This window comes from Letharia columbiana (assembly GCF_014066305.1).
Source record: "Letharia columbiana isolate WasteWater2 chromosome Unknown Sc0000033_s0, whole genome shotgun sequence".
Taxonomy (NCBI): domain Eukaryota; kingdom Fungi; phylum Ascomycota; class Lecanoromycetes; order Lecanorales; family Parmeliaceae; genus Letharia; species Letharia columbiana.
Window position 1 is genome coordinate 1 of NW_023501076.1, and position 13,057 is coordinate 13,057.

The window sequence follows — 13,057 nt, forward strand, 5'->3', positions numbered from 1 at the left end:
AATATGCCTTAGGCCCTGGAAGTCCAACTCGCAAGTCGGGGAAGGAGAATACACCTCCAGGCATACGGCAGTCAAAACCAGCGACGCCCAATCAAGCCGCAGTATCACGTCAGGAGCCATATCAGGCTAGGGACACAGACTCTGGCGCCAAGGGACGATGCAATCCTCAAAGAAGTCTGACACCTGAAGAGCTGGAGAAGCTGCAATTGCCCAAAGTGAAACGTCTTGCGAACGTTACCCAGCTCTGTCAGTACTGCCAGTGAGCAGAATGATGTCTAAATCTAACGTCTCTAGATTTCTTGGACCACTACTTTGATCTCCTGAGTTACGTGCACCACCGCCAGAGTCGTGAAGCGCTCTTCAATTCCCAGTTTCCCGCCCCTCCAGACACTCCTGCAGAAGAGTACGAAGCGGCAAGACACAAGTATTTGGGCAGAGAACGGGCAAATCTTCGGAAGCGCCGCACAAGACTCCGTCATGGAGACTTCCAGATCCTCACTCAAGTCGGTCAAGGTGGCTATGGACAGGTGTATCTGGCAGCCAAGAAAGACACCAGAGAAGTCTGTGCCTTGAAAGTAATGAGCAAAAAGCTCCTCTTCAAATTAGATGAAGTCAGGCATATCTTGACAGAAAGGGACATACTGACAGCAGCCAAAAGTGAATGGTTGGTGAAGCTACTATATGCATTCCAGGACGACAAGAGCATCTATTTGGCAATGGTATGAATATTCTGGTCTTTGGTTTCGAGCCTAGATTGACTCTTTACTCAGGAATACGTCCCAGGAGGCGATTTCCGGACACTTCTCAACAATACTGGTGTACTGCACAACCGTCACTGCCGCTTCTACATCGCCGAGATGTTCTGCTGCGTTGATGCCCTCCATCAGCTAGGCTACATTCACCGGGATCTGAAGCCTGAGAACTTCCTCATCGACTCTACCGGTCACGTTAAGCTCACAGACTTCGGCCTCGCAGCTGGCATGCTTTCCCCACAGAAGTTCGAATCAATGCGAATCAAGCTTGAGGAAGTCGGCCAGCTCTCCATGCCCTTCGGCAACCCTATGGACCAACGCTCCGTCGCCGAACGACGTGAGGGCTACCGAGGCTTGCGTGACCGCGAGGTGAATTATGCCAAGTCTATCGTCGGATCTCCTGATTACATGGCGCCCGAGGTACTCAAGGGCGAAGAGTACGACTTCACTGTCGACTATTGGTCTCTCGGCTGCATGCTCTTCGAGGCCTTATCCGGATACCCGCCCTTCGCAGGTTCCACTGTCGACGAAACATGGCACAATCTGCGTCACTGGGACAAAGTGCTCAAGAAACCTAAGTTTGAAGACCCGACTTACTTCCTTTCTCCCCGTACCTGGGATCTGATCCAGCGCTGCGTCAATTCGAAGAAGAACCGCTTCCGTAATATCAGCGAAATCTACAAGCACGCTTATTTCGCCGAAGTCGACTGGTCGAAGTTGCGAGAGCAGCGAGCCCCATTTGTCCCCGAGTTAGATGGTGAAACAGATGCAGGCTATTTCGATGACTTCAGCAATGAGGCAGATATGGCCAAGTACAAGGAGGTGCACGACAAGCAGACTGCATTGGAGAACATGGCGGATCGGGATGAGAAGATGGGCAAAGGGTTATTTGTTGGCTTTACTTTCAGGTATGCCCGAACCACAGTTTGTATTCCTACAGGATTACTGTGCTGACTCTTGCCTTCAGACACCGAAAACCCACCGTCGATCCCAACGGCAAGCCGACCAGCCCCCGCAAGACCCTCCCTACAGATGGCTCTTTCGGCACTATCTTGTGACGAGCTCGATAGTTCTTTCTTCACTTCAATGTCTGTTTTACAAGCAACATGTTTGCCATGCGCCACGAATGTCTTTTCTCGAGCTATCTTCTTCCCGGGACTTTGAAAAATGCAGGCAGCATTGAATATTATGGTAATGAAACGGGTCATGCCTACGAGAGACGGGGTACATGGCGACTGCGTCTCCTGACTGAACGATAGAAACGGGCGCCAGGGTACAAATAGCATAGCATGTGAACACTCGAATGCCTCTTCACACGATGAAGGAATGCCCCAGAAACGCGAGTGATACCTATCTATCGCTAGTGCAACTCCATTCCTTACTAAAGATACCATATTAAGATACAAAACCCTCCTCCGCATCCAACGCTCTATCTCTCTCCAACGCCTGGCCTTCTCTGCATCTGTTTTCCAAGCTTTCACGCCCTTCGAACATGCCAATCCCGAATCCAACACTCGGAACCAGTTATTGACGCTGACGCTTTTTCTTTTCACCCCGCTCTTCCCCCCCACTGCCCCAGGGCTTTTCCCCTTGTGGTAGCGCCCAAGGATCCTTGCTTCCTTCCTTCCTTCCACCTCGCTTTGCATCGATACCCCGGCCAGCTACAGCATTGTAGCCACTTCGCTTTAGGGGGCTGTGCCCACCTCTTAGCTGCGTGTGGTGCGCTTCTCCTGAACTGCCTTCGTTGCTGGTCGTAAAGTTGCTGTCGAATGATGGAAAAGACACTCCGAGCGACCAGGAAAGCTGCTTCTGATGTGTTGGATCTTCTGAATTTCCAGGAGCTGTGTCCTTTGACCCAGCAGCTGTAGAATCCCTGGTTTCTTCGGACGTGGCGGTTACGCTCTGATCTTGCTTCTCATTTTCACTGCGTAGCTCTTTGCCCTTGCTCTCCCTCTGCCCATGCTCATGAGGCTTCTGCTGCACTTCGTCCTCCGTCTCCTTGACCTCTGGTTCCGGCTCCTCATCCTTTACCTCAGTCACTCTACGCACGTCGAACTCTCCACCCAAGGGTCTGAGCTGGGGATCAGACGTTGTCATGCGGTCCTCCTCTTGAGGGGTGCTGACCCGGTAACGATCATCAGACCAACGTCGACGATCTTCCCCCATTTCAGCGAAGATGTCTTTCAGCTTGCTGACTTGATTGAGAGCCACAGATGGTATGAGGGCTACTGATGGCGTTAGTCGCTCTTCAGAAGGAGTTCGACGGCCGAAGGTGCTTGGTGAAGGTTCAGATTCCGTACTATGTTCACTTGTGAGAGAACTGTCCGATTCAGGATTGGCAGTCTGAAAGGCATCCTTGTCTTTCCCGAGCTCGCGGACCAGGGTTTGCGGATCCGGCTTGTTGATAAGCAATGGGTGCCGACGCTGTTGCTGTTGCTTCTGCGAGGGCGTGCCTCGGGACGACTTGCCAGGGCTATTGGTTGTAGCCTTCCGGCACTCCGCGTCAGCAGGCGATGGCTCGGAAGCATTCTTTTCCACAAAACGAGAGGCATTTCTTGACCACTTTTGCATCTCACTGGTTGATGAATCGCGTTGTGGAGTTGTGTCCAGCAGCGCTTTGGCCCACAGGATTGACTGAGCTTCCGCCTTTGTGGTCTGCTGCTCCTGTGCGTCTGAGAACGAGTGATGGACGAATTGCGAAAGTTGCTGTCGCAGTGACTCTATTTTGGTCCAAGGTGGCGAACCAGCCAGAAGTCGCTTCACAGCAGTTGCCTTCTTGACAACTTCGATCATTTCATGTTGCTTGGTCCATGCATCCAAACTCATCCCTGGTCCTATTTTGCCTTTCTCGTCAACCCAAGACAGCATAGGCCCATGTTTGTTGGCGTGTTTCTCCAATGCGTCCCCTCCCTCGTCTATGGTTTCAAGCAAAATCAGTTCGGGGTCTTTAATTGTGAACGGGCTGGTGCCAGAGAGGCTTCGAAAACCAGCCTCCCTCAGAATGGTTTCAAGGTCGTTGTTTTGTTTCTTTGTCGAGGCGTGATCGGAAGTGCTCGTTTCGGAAGAATGTGTTGATGTCGGATCGGAAGAGTTGAGACTGTTGAAAGTGGCATTGATATGCATCGCGTTGACCAGATGGAAGACTTGGTAGTTGTTCTTCTGCGCGTAGTACCGGTCAGCGTTCGAGACCTCCATCACAGTCTGATGACTGATCTTTGGCGGGACCACTCTCACTCCATCGTCCATCAGGAAGGGAGTCTCTGGTTTGGGAAGGTCCTTCGATTTGTCGGTCAGCAGGGGGCGCGCCCCAGTGTCAACAGTCAAGACAGCAAAATTTAGTTTCGTATTTCCCGTTGTCTGCACACTCGAACCCATCTTCGTGCCTTCAACGGCGAGACCTGTGACCTTGGAGGGAGTACCCATATCGTCTTCACTAGGTGCTTCCTTCACAGGTGTGAAGTTTCGAGGCTTCTTCTTCTGGTGTGTCTTGATCGGTGTTAAAGGCGCCGCTAGAGAACTGGATCGAGGTGGTATTGACGGTGCACGCTTGCGCGCTGGGCTCCTCAGAATCGCCCGATCGGAAGGCGATGGTGAAGGCTGCATTAACAACATGCTTGGAGCTTGCTCGGGATTCTCTTCGATCGGCCCTAACGGGAACCCTCCGGATTCGACGTTAGAAGGGTTTTGCAATTCTCCTTGAACACCTTTGGTGCCCTTCCCTGTCTCGGAGGGCGCCAAGCTCGGTAGGGGTTCTGATTTTTGTTCTCTAGCAGTCTGCCCAGCCTCGCGAAAACCAGGAAATAGTGTTGCCTCCGACGACGAACAAGCTGCCTGATCCATAGGCGACAATGGCTCCTGCGTAATACTGTTCGAGCGTTCAGTCCGGGTACTAGACGACAGCGTCGTGGAGCTTAGGATGGACGGGCCGGTGTCTGCAGATCCTTGTGTTGAACTGCTGACATCTCGTCTCATTGCTTGTGATATTGGCTCGAGAGGCACTGCTGACACGGCAGATGTCCCTGGTCCAGGTGCAGGTGCGGTTTCCGACACCTCCGCTTCATCGTTCTCCCCACTGCTGGGTTTAGGGAGATTAGCAACGGAAGCCTTCGGCTGTTCGCCATCATCTTCCGTTGGATTGCGGCCTAAAAAAGACTGGTCCGGGGTTTCTAGATCTTTCGGTAAGGTAAAAGCGGATTCCAAAGGGACTGTAGGGGCTATCATGTTGCTGGCTTCGATCTCGGACCCACCTTGCTTTCTATTTCCTTCCAAGCGGCCAGATTTCTTCAGAAATTTGCCAGCATCATTTGCAGAAGGCCTTGCCCGAGCTGTTGGCTTCGAATTCCCAGAGGCAGGTTGTACCAAGGGAGGCTCCGACCCTTTAATATCGGGCCCTGGCAACTTATTGGAACCTTGAGATTTTTTCTTGGGGGCTTTTGCGCGGCCTTCAGCGTGCCTCGAGCTGGAAGCTTGGTGGCCCTGCTGAACTTGGGGCTTGGCAGTGAGGGCCGACACGATCTCCTCGACCCCGTCACCGGTAGACTTAAAGGCCTGATTGGCATGCATTTCTACGCTGGCGCCTGGCTGAACGAGTGCGGGATCCTGGTTCATTGGTCTCGAATCTACTTGGCCGTCTGTACCAGACTGACTCACATGGGCCGTTGATCCTGCTTTGCCATAAGAATCTGGAATTGCAACTGCTTCTTGAGGCTGTAGGCCTGACTCCTTCTGGCCCACGTCCACTGCAATGACACGCTCAGAAGGTATTCCCGTCTTTCCTTCCGAACTGCTGGTAGACTGTTTCTTCCCTCGAGCCGAACCTTTCGATGATTTGCGGCCATGTTCAATTTTTGATTTCCCTACACGAGTGGAGTCTTCGCCCTTGCATGACTGTGTTGGCGAGACATTGGATACTGGCCGCTTCGATTCTCCGTCGCTTCCATGCTGATAGTGGCCTGGTGACGCGTACAACTTGGGCCTGGGGTAGTTTGTACTGAGGAAACTTCCTTCGGGTAAGCTCGCAAATCGCGTTTGAGGTAGACGTTCCAGTGCTTCGGCAGCATCAACAGGGCTCTGGAAGCTGTGGTTGCTGACGTTAGTACTGCGTACGATGTTGCTGACGGGTATAACATACTCTGCAAATGCAAATGAACGATTAATGTGATATTTTACTGGCGAAGATTCCCTGGGCTCACTAACGTCAAGGAGCCCTCGACACGGTCTAAGTAGATGCATCACAGCAGCTTTGTCGAAGTCCTTTGGTAGTCCACCGATCCAGATCGTGCAGCCCTCCTGCACTGGACGTCTAGGATTTTCATTTGCCCTTGAACGCTCTGGGGTTCGCGGAAATGGGGGTTGACTAGCGTTTGGCATGGGGGCGAGCGCGGGTCTCTGGAACTCTGGGATCGGGTCTTGTCGATCTTGAGCGTCCATTTGACGATCTGGAAGTTGGTGTCCAAAGGCGTGTGGGTCTAGCGGCTGGGAGTGGTGTGGTCGCACCTGTGTCGAAACAAAGCCGGCGTTCTCTTCGAACGCTTGTCCCTTTGCACTGGCTCCTTGGTGCCGCACATTAGTTGGTATGGGAAGGTTTAGTACTGTGGGACGCGGATCTTGGGTTGGTCCCTGTAGTTCATGCACAGCTGGCGAGTAAGGGTTCGACACTACACGTGAACGACCCTCCATTGCAGGTTGCATTGACATCTGTCCATAGTCAGGCGGGTGATGAAATGTCTCCTGGCCGTTGCCTGAGTTGTGACCTGGAGGCAAGTTGGGTTGTTGATAGTAACCAGAATATGGCACACCTCCTGAAGAAGGGCGTATTTCTTGGCCCAACGGTATGGCATCAGGCGATCGAGGATAGAATGGCAATTGTATGTTCTGAAGAGCAAAAGATCGCTTCGGGTTTGCACCATTGGATGCCTGACGTGGGCCATTTTCCGTGTTGGACACCATTCGGGCATCGTCTGAGGAAGTTTTCTTGGGGTTCTTCTTTCCCTTGGGAAGATTACCATCGAAAGTTCCTATACGGCTAAGGAGCGGAACAGGTTGGGTCGGAGGGGCCAGTGGGTGGTAACTGAACGGACCAGGAAGACCTCGAGACGGTATGGCGACATGACTATCCGGAGGCCAGGAAATGTGGGCATCCATGGCGTAGTGAGTTATGGGATCACTATGGAAGTCCCCACGGCTTGTGCTTCCGGGATAGACATGTTCTAAGACCTCTGTTGATGGCGTGAGACGTGGGAGAGGAAAACGTGCTTGCGAAGTTGGGCATTTGCCTGGAGGCCCAGGCAAGTGGCGAACTAAACCTCCTTGCTGTTGAGGCTGACCGTGCTCTGGATTGGAGCTTGCTCTCATGCCCTGCGCAGCGGAGAGTTTTATAGGGAACGGGGACCGCGCTGGCGCTTGTAACTGTGTGAAACTGCGTTGGTTGTGCATCATATGTGCATGTTGTATCTGGAGACGAAGTGCGCTTTGACGAGCTTCTGCAAAGTGATCATCAGCGTATGCGCCTCATTTACAAGGAAGATAGTCATACCATCGTGGTCTTCTTGCTTTTTCAGATTTCTGATCTGCATCATCGCCTCTGTTAGGAATTCAATCCCATGCTCTTCGATGTCCTCCTTGGTAAAGAGGTCGGTGAGAGCATGGTAAGGTCGTATGTATGTGAAGGCTTCACTATTGGCGCTTTTCCAACGGCCCACATAATCCTGGACCCTCGTTGCCTTTTGGGCGCTGACGCTTGCATTGAGTCCGGCAATGTACTCCAGGACTGCGCGAAGGAACTCAAAGCCATGGACCGCAGCGTCGCAGTAGTCAAAGTATTCATACACGTCCGTGTCCGTAACCGGCGCAGTGATCGCTTTACATACTTCTGGAAAGTCTTTCTGAAGCTTTGATACCATAGTCTGCTGGTCTTCGATGGGATTAGATCTGAGGATGGTTCGCATGCTAGGGATCTTTTCGCGTCGAGCATATTCGCCGTTGCACGTAGAAAAGATGGCCTTCCCATCGAAATGGTAAGCCATGGTGATGATGATGTGAAAAAGCAGATGCAAGGATGCTTCAATGCTCTATGCTCTAGGAGGCCGTGTTGTCGATCTTGGAAACCTAAGTGTTGACAGCATCCAAGCACAAAGTCATGGGGCGGGGATCCGGTATCCAAGGCTAGTGGGAGCTCTTCAATGTGTCATGACAGTGGTGCTGGTGGAAGTAGCAACCGTCGTCGCAGTGGAGCAGGGTCGTTGCGTAATTGCTTGACCGCAGTTACCCTTCTTAGAGAACTGGATGAAAGGAATCCGATGGCTCGCTTCTTGAGGGTCACCCAACTCTTACAGATTGAAGATGTTGGAAGATGGTAGAAGTGTGAAGATTCAATTACGCCTTGGCATTGTGGTTGGGGACAGCGTAAGTGTTCTGACGTGAGAGAGCAAAATATGGAATTAGCTGCTTTTGATAACGGTTGCTTCACTTCAATTGACCAGCGGCTCGACACCATAGCTTCACTCATTATCCATCTTTGTTATCACAACAAGATGCCTGGTTTTTCAATTCAAGGGAGGTAAATGACTCAACACTCATTCCTGATGCGTCGCCGGGAAGAGCAACCACTCTCTCGGTCTTTGAATCTTCAGTATTTTACGGGTTCAGCGAGTTAATGGGAATGCTCAAGCGATTCAACATGGCGGTCTCGTCATTTGCTGATTGTAGCATGCATTTCATCGCAGTGGCGCTTTCGTTTGTCAGCAAAGCAATTAGTATTCCCTTGTACACCCTTCCATCCAGCAAATTCCCTATCCTACACAGAACCAGTCTCTTTCGGTAACTGAGAAATCATTCTCAGGATCTCGGACTCATCATCTCCAACGACTGATAAGATGATCAGTACGTGTATGTGTGCCAATCGACTTGCCTCGACCTACCAACGTTACCGTTATTCCAGTCCACAGTCTACAGGCCAATTAGTATTCTATCTTCAAATCCCAGTGCAACGGCGCACTCACCACGGGCGGCTTGAATGTCTTGGGGTTTTCTCCCAGCTTTCTGATGACATCTCCCGAATCCTTTGCCCCCTCGACTAGCCGACCTGCATTCCAACCCCCAAGATATTCTAGAATCGTCCTCATCTGATCTCCCGTTGGTGGGTCCTCTGTGATGTTCAATTCAAATTCCGTACGCTGAAGCTTGTTCTGATGCGTGTGGTCTGTAGCCTGGTCTTCGGTTGCAGTCTCAGAGGCATGGGCGGAGATCTGTTTGAGAAGGGTGAGGACTCGGAGGGAGGCGGGTACTGAAGGCTTGTGGAAGAGTGCTGGGAGAATTTTAGGTTAGTGTCATTTCTTGAACATAGATGGGGAGCTGTTGGACAGGTTTGGAGATTAGTCGGTGAACAGAAAAAGCTCCGTTGTCATCGAGATATGTCTGGCAACCCAGATTTTGCAAGGACTTACTTATTACATCGAGGGACTTATGAAAGCGGAACATTGTGGTTGTGATCGTAAAGATCAGTATTATACGCTCATCAAATTTGGAGGAGGTGGAGCTTGGAAGATCAGAGGAGGCTCCGCAGGAAATGACTGCCAAGCCCGCTGGGCGAGCACTAAAAGTATGGAAAACCGACGAAGCTAGGTGCTTTCTTTGGATCACCAGCACTACTTTACATACGCGTGTGATCCTTTGTCAAATAACTGGAGACTGTCTGATCGATGACTCCCTTCCGAATGTGCGTACGATCAATGCCTCCCAGAAAGTCATCATCAGCAGATGAAATCCATTCTCCAAAAGATTTTATCTCAGCAGAGTGCACGAGCGGCTAGAGCTCTCTTTATTACTTGGTGCTGTGTGCCTTCACGTACTTCTTCCTGGGGCCAGACCTCTGATATACTAATGATCAGATAATGTGGCAAAGGTCATGCATAGAGTGCGAAGTCTCTGAATGAGCTTGTTGAAAGTCCTACAATCCAGGCGCGTTCTTCATGTTATCTGCAATTGGATTGACTGTGATGCGTTTGACTGTCTGTATTCAGTATCCTGACAAAAAGAGCCGACCTGTTCTGGTTGACACCAACGACAATGTGCGCAAATGAAAAGAAAGGAATTCGAACTTCCCTCACTACACAACTTTTGCTACAGTCTCTTAACTATAACCAAGCCAGATATGGATGCACATGGTGAGGTGTACATAGTCCAGGTCAGTTGGCTTCCCGTTACGTCCGAGTGTGCTCCGAGTACGAGGTAGCTACAGCACATCCTCAGCGACACTAAGTATCCTATCGTCTACCATTTCGCCGAGCAACAAGTCACCCCTGTCCAAGTCTTGAAGCTTTTGTTCATTCATCGATCCGCCAACCCTACGTCTCCGACACTTCTGCGATCCAGGGCAAATCATCTGCCAGCCTCTGCTGCTGTCCGCTTCAGAGCTTTGAAAGCATGGCCTCGGCGCCAGACACCTTAGAGCACAAAGATTAGCTTTTGTGCAGTCACAATTCGTTCAAGCTCGTCGAGACATACCGTAAAATCCCCGCCAGGCTCGTTCTCTGCATATACGATCTTCCCGTGATCGATTACCATTGCATATCTCCCAGTCCTGTCTGCCCCACGTGTCCAGCCTATGCTCTTCGAAACGCTATGTCAGGGTCGGACATAAGCATCTAAAGTCCTATCAGCCAGCGACGCAGTATCAGCCTGCTGAGTCTTAGGCTCACAATCTGGTCGTTCTTGACGCCATTGGCCTTCCCCCAAGCGCTCATGATCCAAGCATCATTCATAGCAACTACAAGTACAATATCAACGCCTCTGCCTTTGATATCTTTCAGATGTTCAATGTAGTCAGGAAGGTGGCGGACCGAGTAGCCAGGTGTGAAGGCCCCTGGGACAGCTGGATTATAATTTCGGAGTCAGGATTGCCTATTCGAGGGGTTGCATTGAGCCTTGGAACATGTCTACAGAGTCGAAACTCACGAGACATGTCTCAAGACTCAAGACTTGGTCCAAAAGGGGAAAGATAAACTCCGAAAACACGTACCGCAGAGCACTACTTTCCTGTCTGCAAACTTCTTGCTGGCGTTGTATGTCTGAGGAATGCCGCAGGATGTGATAGTCTCCTTCTCTTCTGTGTAGGGTACCCAGCTGCAGCGAGGGAGTGCTGAAACTCAGTAGGTGCACAGCGGCCGTGGGGGCAGCATGAAGAGCGTACCTGAAGTGAATGCCCTTGGGAAACTCGTCCCCAGCTCTGAGGGCGGTCATCTCTAGCTTCTTAACCGAGTGACCAATGTGACCAAATCACGGGCAGAGTTTTGGGTAAAGGTTTGGATATCTTGAATAGGTCCCGTCGATTACTATGTAGTAGGTGAAGAGTTCGAGGGCCGTCAGAAAGGTCGGGAGTATGTTGAGAAGGATAAACAGCTTGGCCATCGTGATGTTGATTGAGGGGGTTGCAGGAGGGGGCCACCGGGGGCAAGTTTAGAATACCGACCGCTCGAGAAGGTGTCCCTTAGCACTTTGGAAGGTACTCGTGAATGGAGGAGCGAAATCTATTTGGAGTACAAAAAGGGAATAAGTTTTAGGCTACGATACCATGCTTCTGAGTCTCATGTTTCGCTACTCAAGTTCGAACGCGCTTTCCTGGGACCCTTGCACTTCTCATGGAACAACGACTTCAATTCCTTGGACAAGCATGGCAAGGAGTATCAGAGATCTCACAATGCAAGGGCCCTGTGCCTTCTTGACCTCCTCAACAATCCCCCCTAAGACCGTCACTAGCTTTCTCAACCCAATTGCGTTAGCCGTCTTCCATTTGGTCAACTGGTCGCCGATTGACTTCGCCTTAATATCTTCGAACTTTCCCTGCTGAAGCCTTAGTTGGTTGTATAATATGTATCCGACGCTCCGGTAGTATGCTTCAATGAAGTAAAGAGTCTGAGAAAACCACAGATCGGCCAACTTCTGCTCGATGTCAGAAGTACGTTTGGCGGGTTCGGAGCGCGTTGTCAACTCCAACACTGCCGCAGGGGGTACATTGTGTCCGCCTTGAACTACGGTTACTCGGCTGCTAGGTTTCTCCTTTGTTTCTGTGGGGGCTGTAGGCCGGCTGCCAAGCGATAAGGTCTTCACAAAGTCAGCATGGTTGAGAAGGTCCCCTGCATTCGCCTTTTTCGGAGAGTCTGGCCCCTTCACACGTTCCTGCAGGTAGGCGTCGACTTCTGAGCGGACGAGTAAACCCAAAACCCCGAATCTGTATCGCACGATACGATGACGAAGTGCCACCCTTAGCAGACTCTGAAAGCTGACTATACAGGTTCCCGAACGCCTGACGGTAGCCATGGAACATTGTGCTCGGCAGCTCTTCGCGAGTCTGCTTCTCGATCCGAATAAGAGAGCGGTATTGCCTACAATTTCCACGCCGAACTTAAAAGCATCTGATTCGAAGCCATACCGCATGGACTGGCGCCTGGAGTGTAAAATGTCTTTGCGAGACATCACAAAATCGTTATCTTTGCAACACAAATTTTTTTGAACGGCAAGGTTTACAAAGGAATGATCTACTGCAGTCTTGGATCTGCTTAAGAAAAGAATGCTCGACACTGAGAGTTTTGTTGTGGACGCAGTCGTTATTGGACAACACTGAATTGCAACGACGGTTTTTCTGACTTTCACTCTGAACCCCTGAATTTTGCACCCTGCCAGTCGATGAGATAGCTTGCGGAGTGACCTACGATCACTAACCACGTCGACGGCCGCGAAGTCGAAGTCCGGCTGATTAGTCTGAACAGCCAGAACGAAAGGATTCAAAGGCGAGCTCGGGTTCCGGTCCGTATTCTGGTCGATGTACCGAGGACCAAAGTCTGGCTTCAGAGCTGGAGCAGTGGCTGGTGGACTCCACATTGGGGGTACGCCTGAAGCTGTCGAGATTTAGTGAAGCCACTTGGACCAAAGCACAAAAAGAACAATACGGATATTGAACTGGCACCAGCATTGTTGGATTCTTCTCGTCAAGCCAATTGTAGTATGAAGCCACCTCGAAACCCGAGATCTTGTTCTGCCCACATTTTCCCAAGCCAGATTTAGCCTTGGCTATTGAATCGCCAACACTGGCATTGCCCTCTTTAGTATTTGCCATGCTCAGCTCCAAAGGATAGAGTAGAAAGTAGAACTTGAATCTGAGCAAAGAGTAAATCATAGTGGAGAGGTATGTACGTAAGTGTGAAATCTCAGTTCCATGCAACCAGACTAGGCAGATACACACCTCTTTTTTTTGTGGTTTCATGCATGCTCCGTGTCTCGGCTTGCCGCATGCTTGACAGCTTCGTCAA

General features: G+C 50.9%; 5 protein-coding genes across 5 annotated transcripts; 1 reads left to right on the forward strand and 4 right to left on the reverse strand.

Moving 5' to 3' along the window:
- Window positions 1-578: 578 nt before the first annotated feature.
- Window positions 579-1,810, forward strand: HO173_008606 (uncharacterized protein; the record flags this gene model as incomplete). The annotated part of the gene is made up of 3 exons (XM_037310502.1): window positions 579-719; window positions 771-1,660; window positions 1,720-1,810. The coding sequence occupies 3 exons, from the start codon at window positions 579-581 to the stop codon at window positions 1,808-1,810; spliced, it is 1,122 nt and encodes a 373-aa protein (XP_037162484.1).
- Window positions 1,811-2,276: 466 nt separating this feature from the next.
- Window positions 2,277-7,777, reverse strand: HO173_008607 (uncharacterized protein; the record flags this gene model as incomplete). The annotated part of the gene is made up of 2 exons (XM_037310503.1): window positions 2,277-7,234; window positions 7,288-7,777. 2 exons carry the CDS (start codon window positions 7,775-7,777, stop codon window positions 2,277-2,279), a joined length of 5,448 nt encoding a protein of 1,815 aa, XP_037162485.1.
- Window positions 7,778-8,547: 770 nt separating this feature from the next.
- Window positions 8,548-9,230, reverse strand: HO173_008608 (uncharacterized protein; the record flags this gene model as incomplete). The annotated part of the gene is made up of 4 exons (XM_037310504.1): window positions 8,548-8,618; window positions 8,672-8,699; window positions 8,753-9,057; window positions 9,197-9,230. 4 exons carry the CDS (start codon window positions 9,228-9,230, stop codon window positions 8,548-8,550), a joined length of 438 nt encoding a protein of 145 aa, XP_037162486.1.
- Window positions 9,231-10,130: 900 nt separating this feature from the next.
- Window positions 10,131-10,991, reverse strand: HO173_008609 (uncharacterized protein; the record flags this gene model as incomplete). Its single annotated transcript, XM_037310505.1, has 5 exons — window positions 10,131-10,195; window positions 10,257-10,371; window positions 10,451-10,623; window positions 10,771-10,874; window positions 10,942-10,991. 5 exons carry the CDS (start codon window positions 10,989-10,991, stop codon window positions 10,131-10,133), a joined length of 507 nt encoding a protein of 168 aa, XP_037162487.1.
- Window positions 10,992-11,387: 396 nt separating this feature from the next.
- Window positions 11,388-12,924, reverse strand: HO173_008610 (uncharacterized protein; the record flags this gene model as incomplete). Its single annotated transcript, XM_037310506.1, has 3 exons — window positions 11,388-11,947; window positions 12,461-12,646; window positions 12,693-12,924. The coding sequence occupies 3 exons, from the start codon at window positions 12,922-12,924 to the stop codon at window positions 11,388-11,390; spliced, it is 978 nt and encodes a 325-aa protein (XP_037162488.1).
- Between the last annotated feature and the right edge of the window lie 133 nt (window positions 12,925-13,057).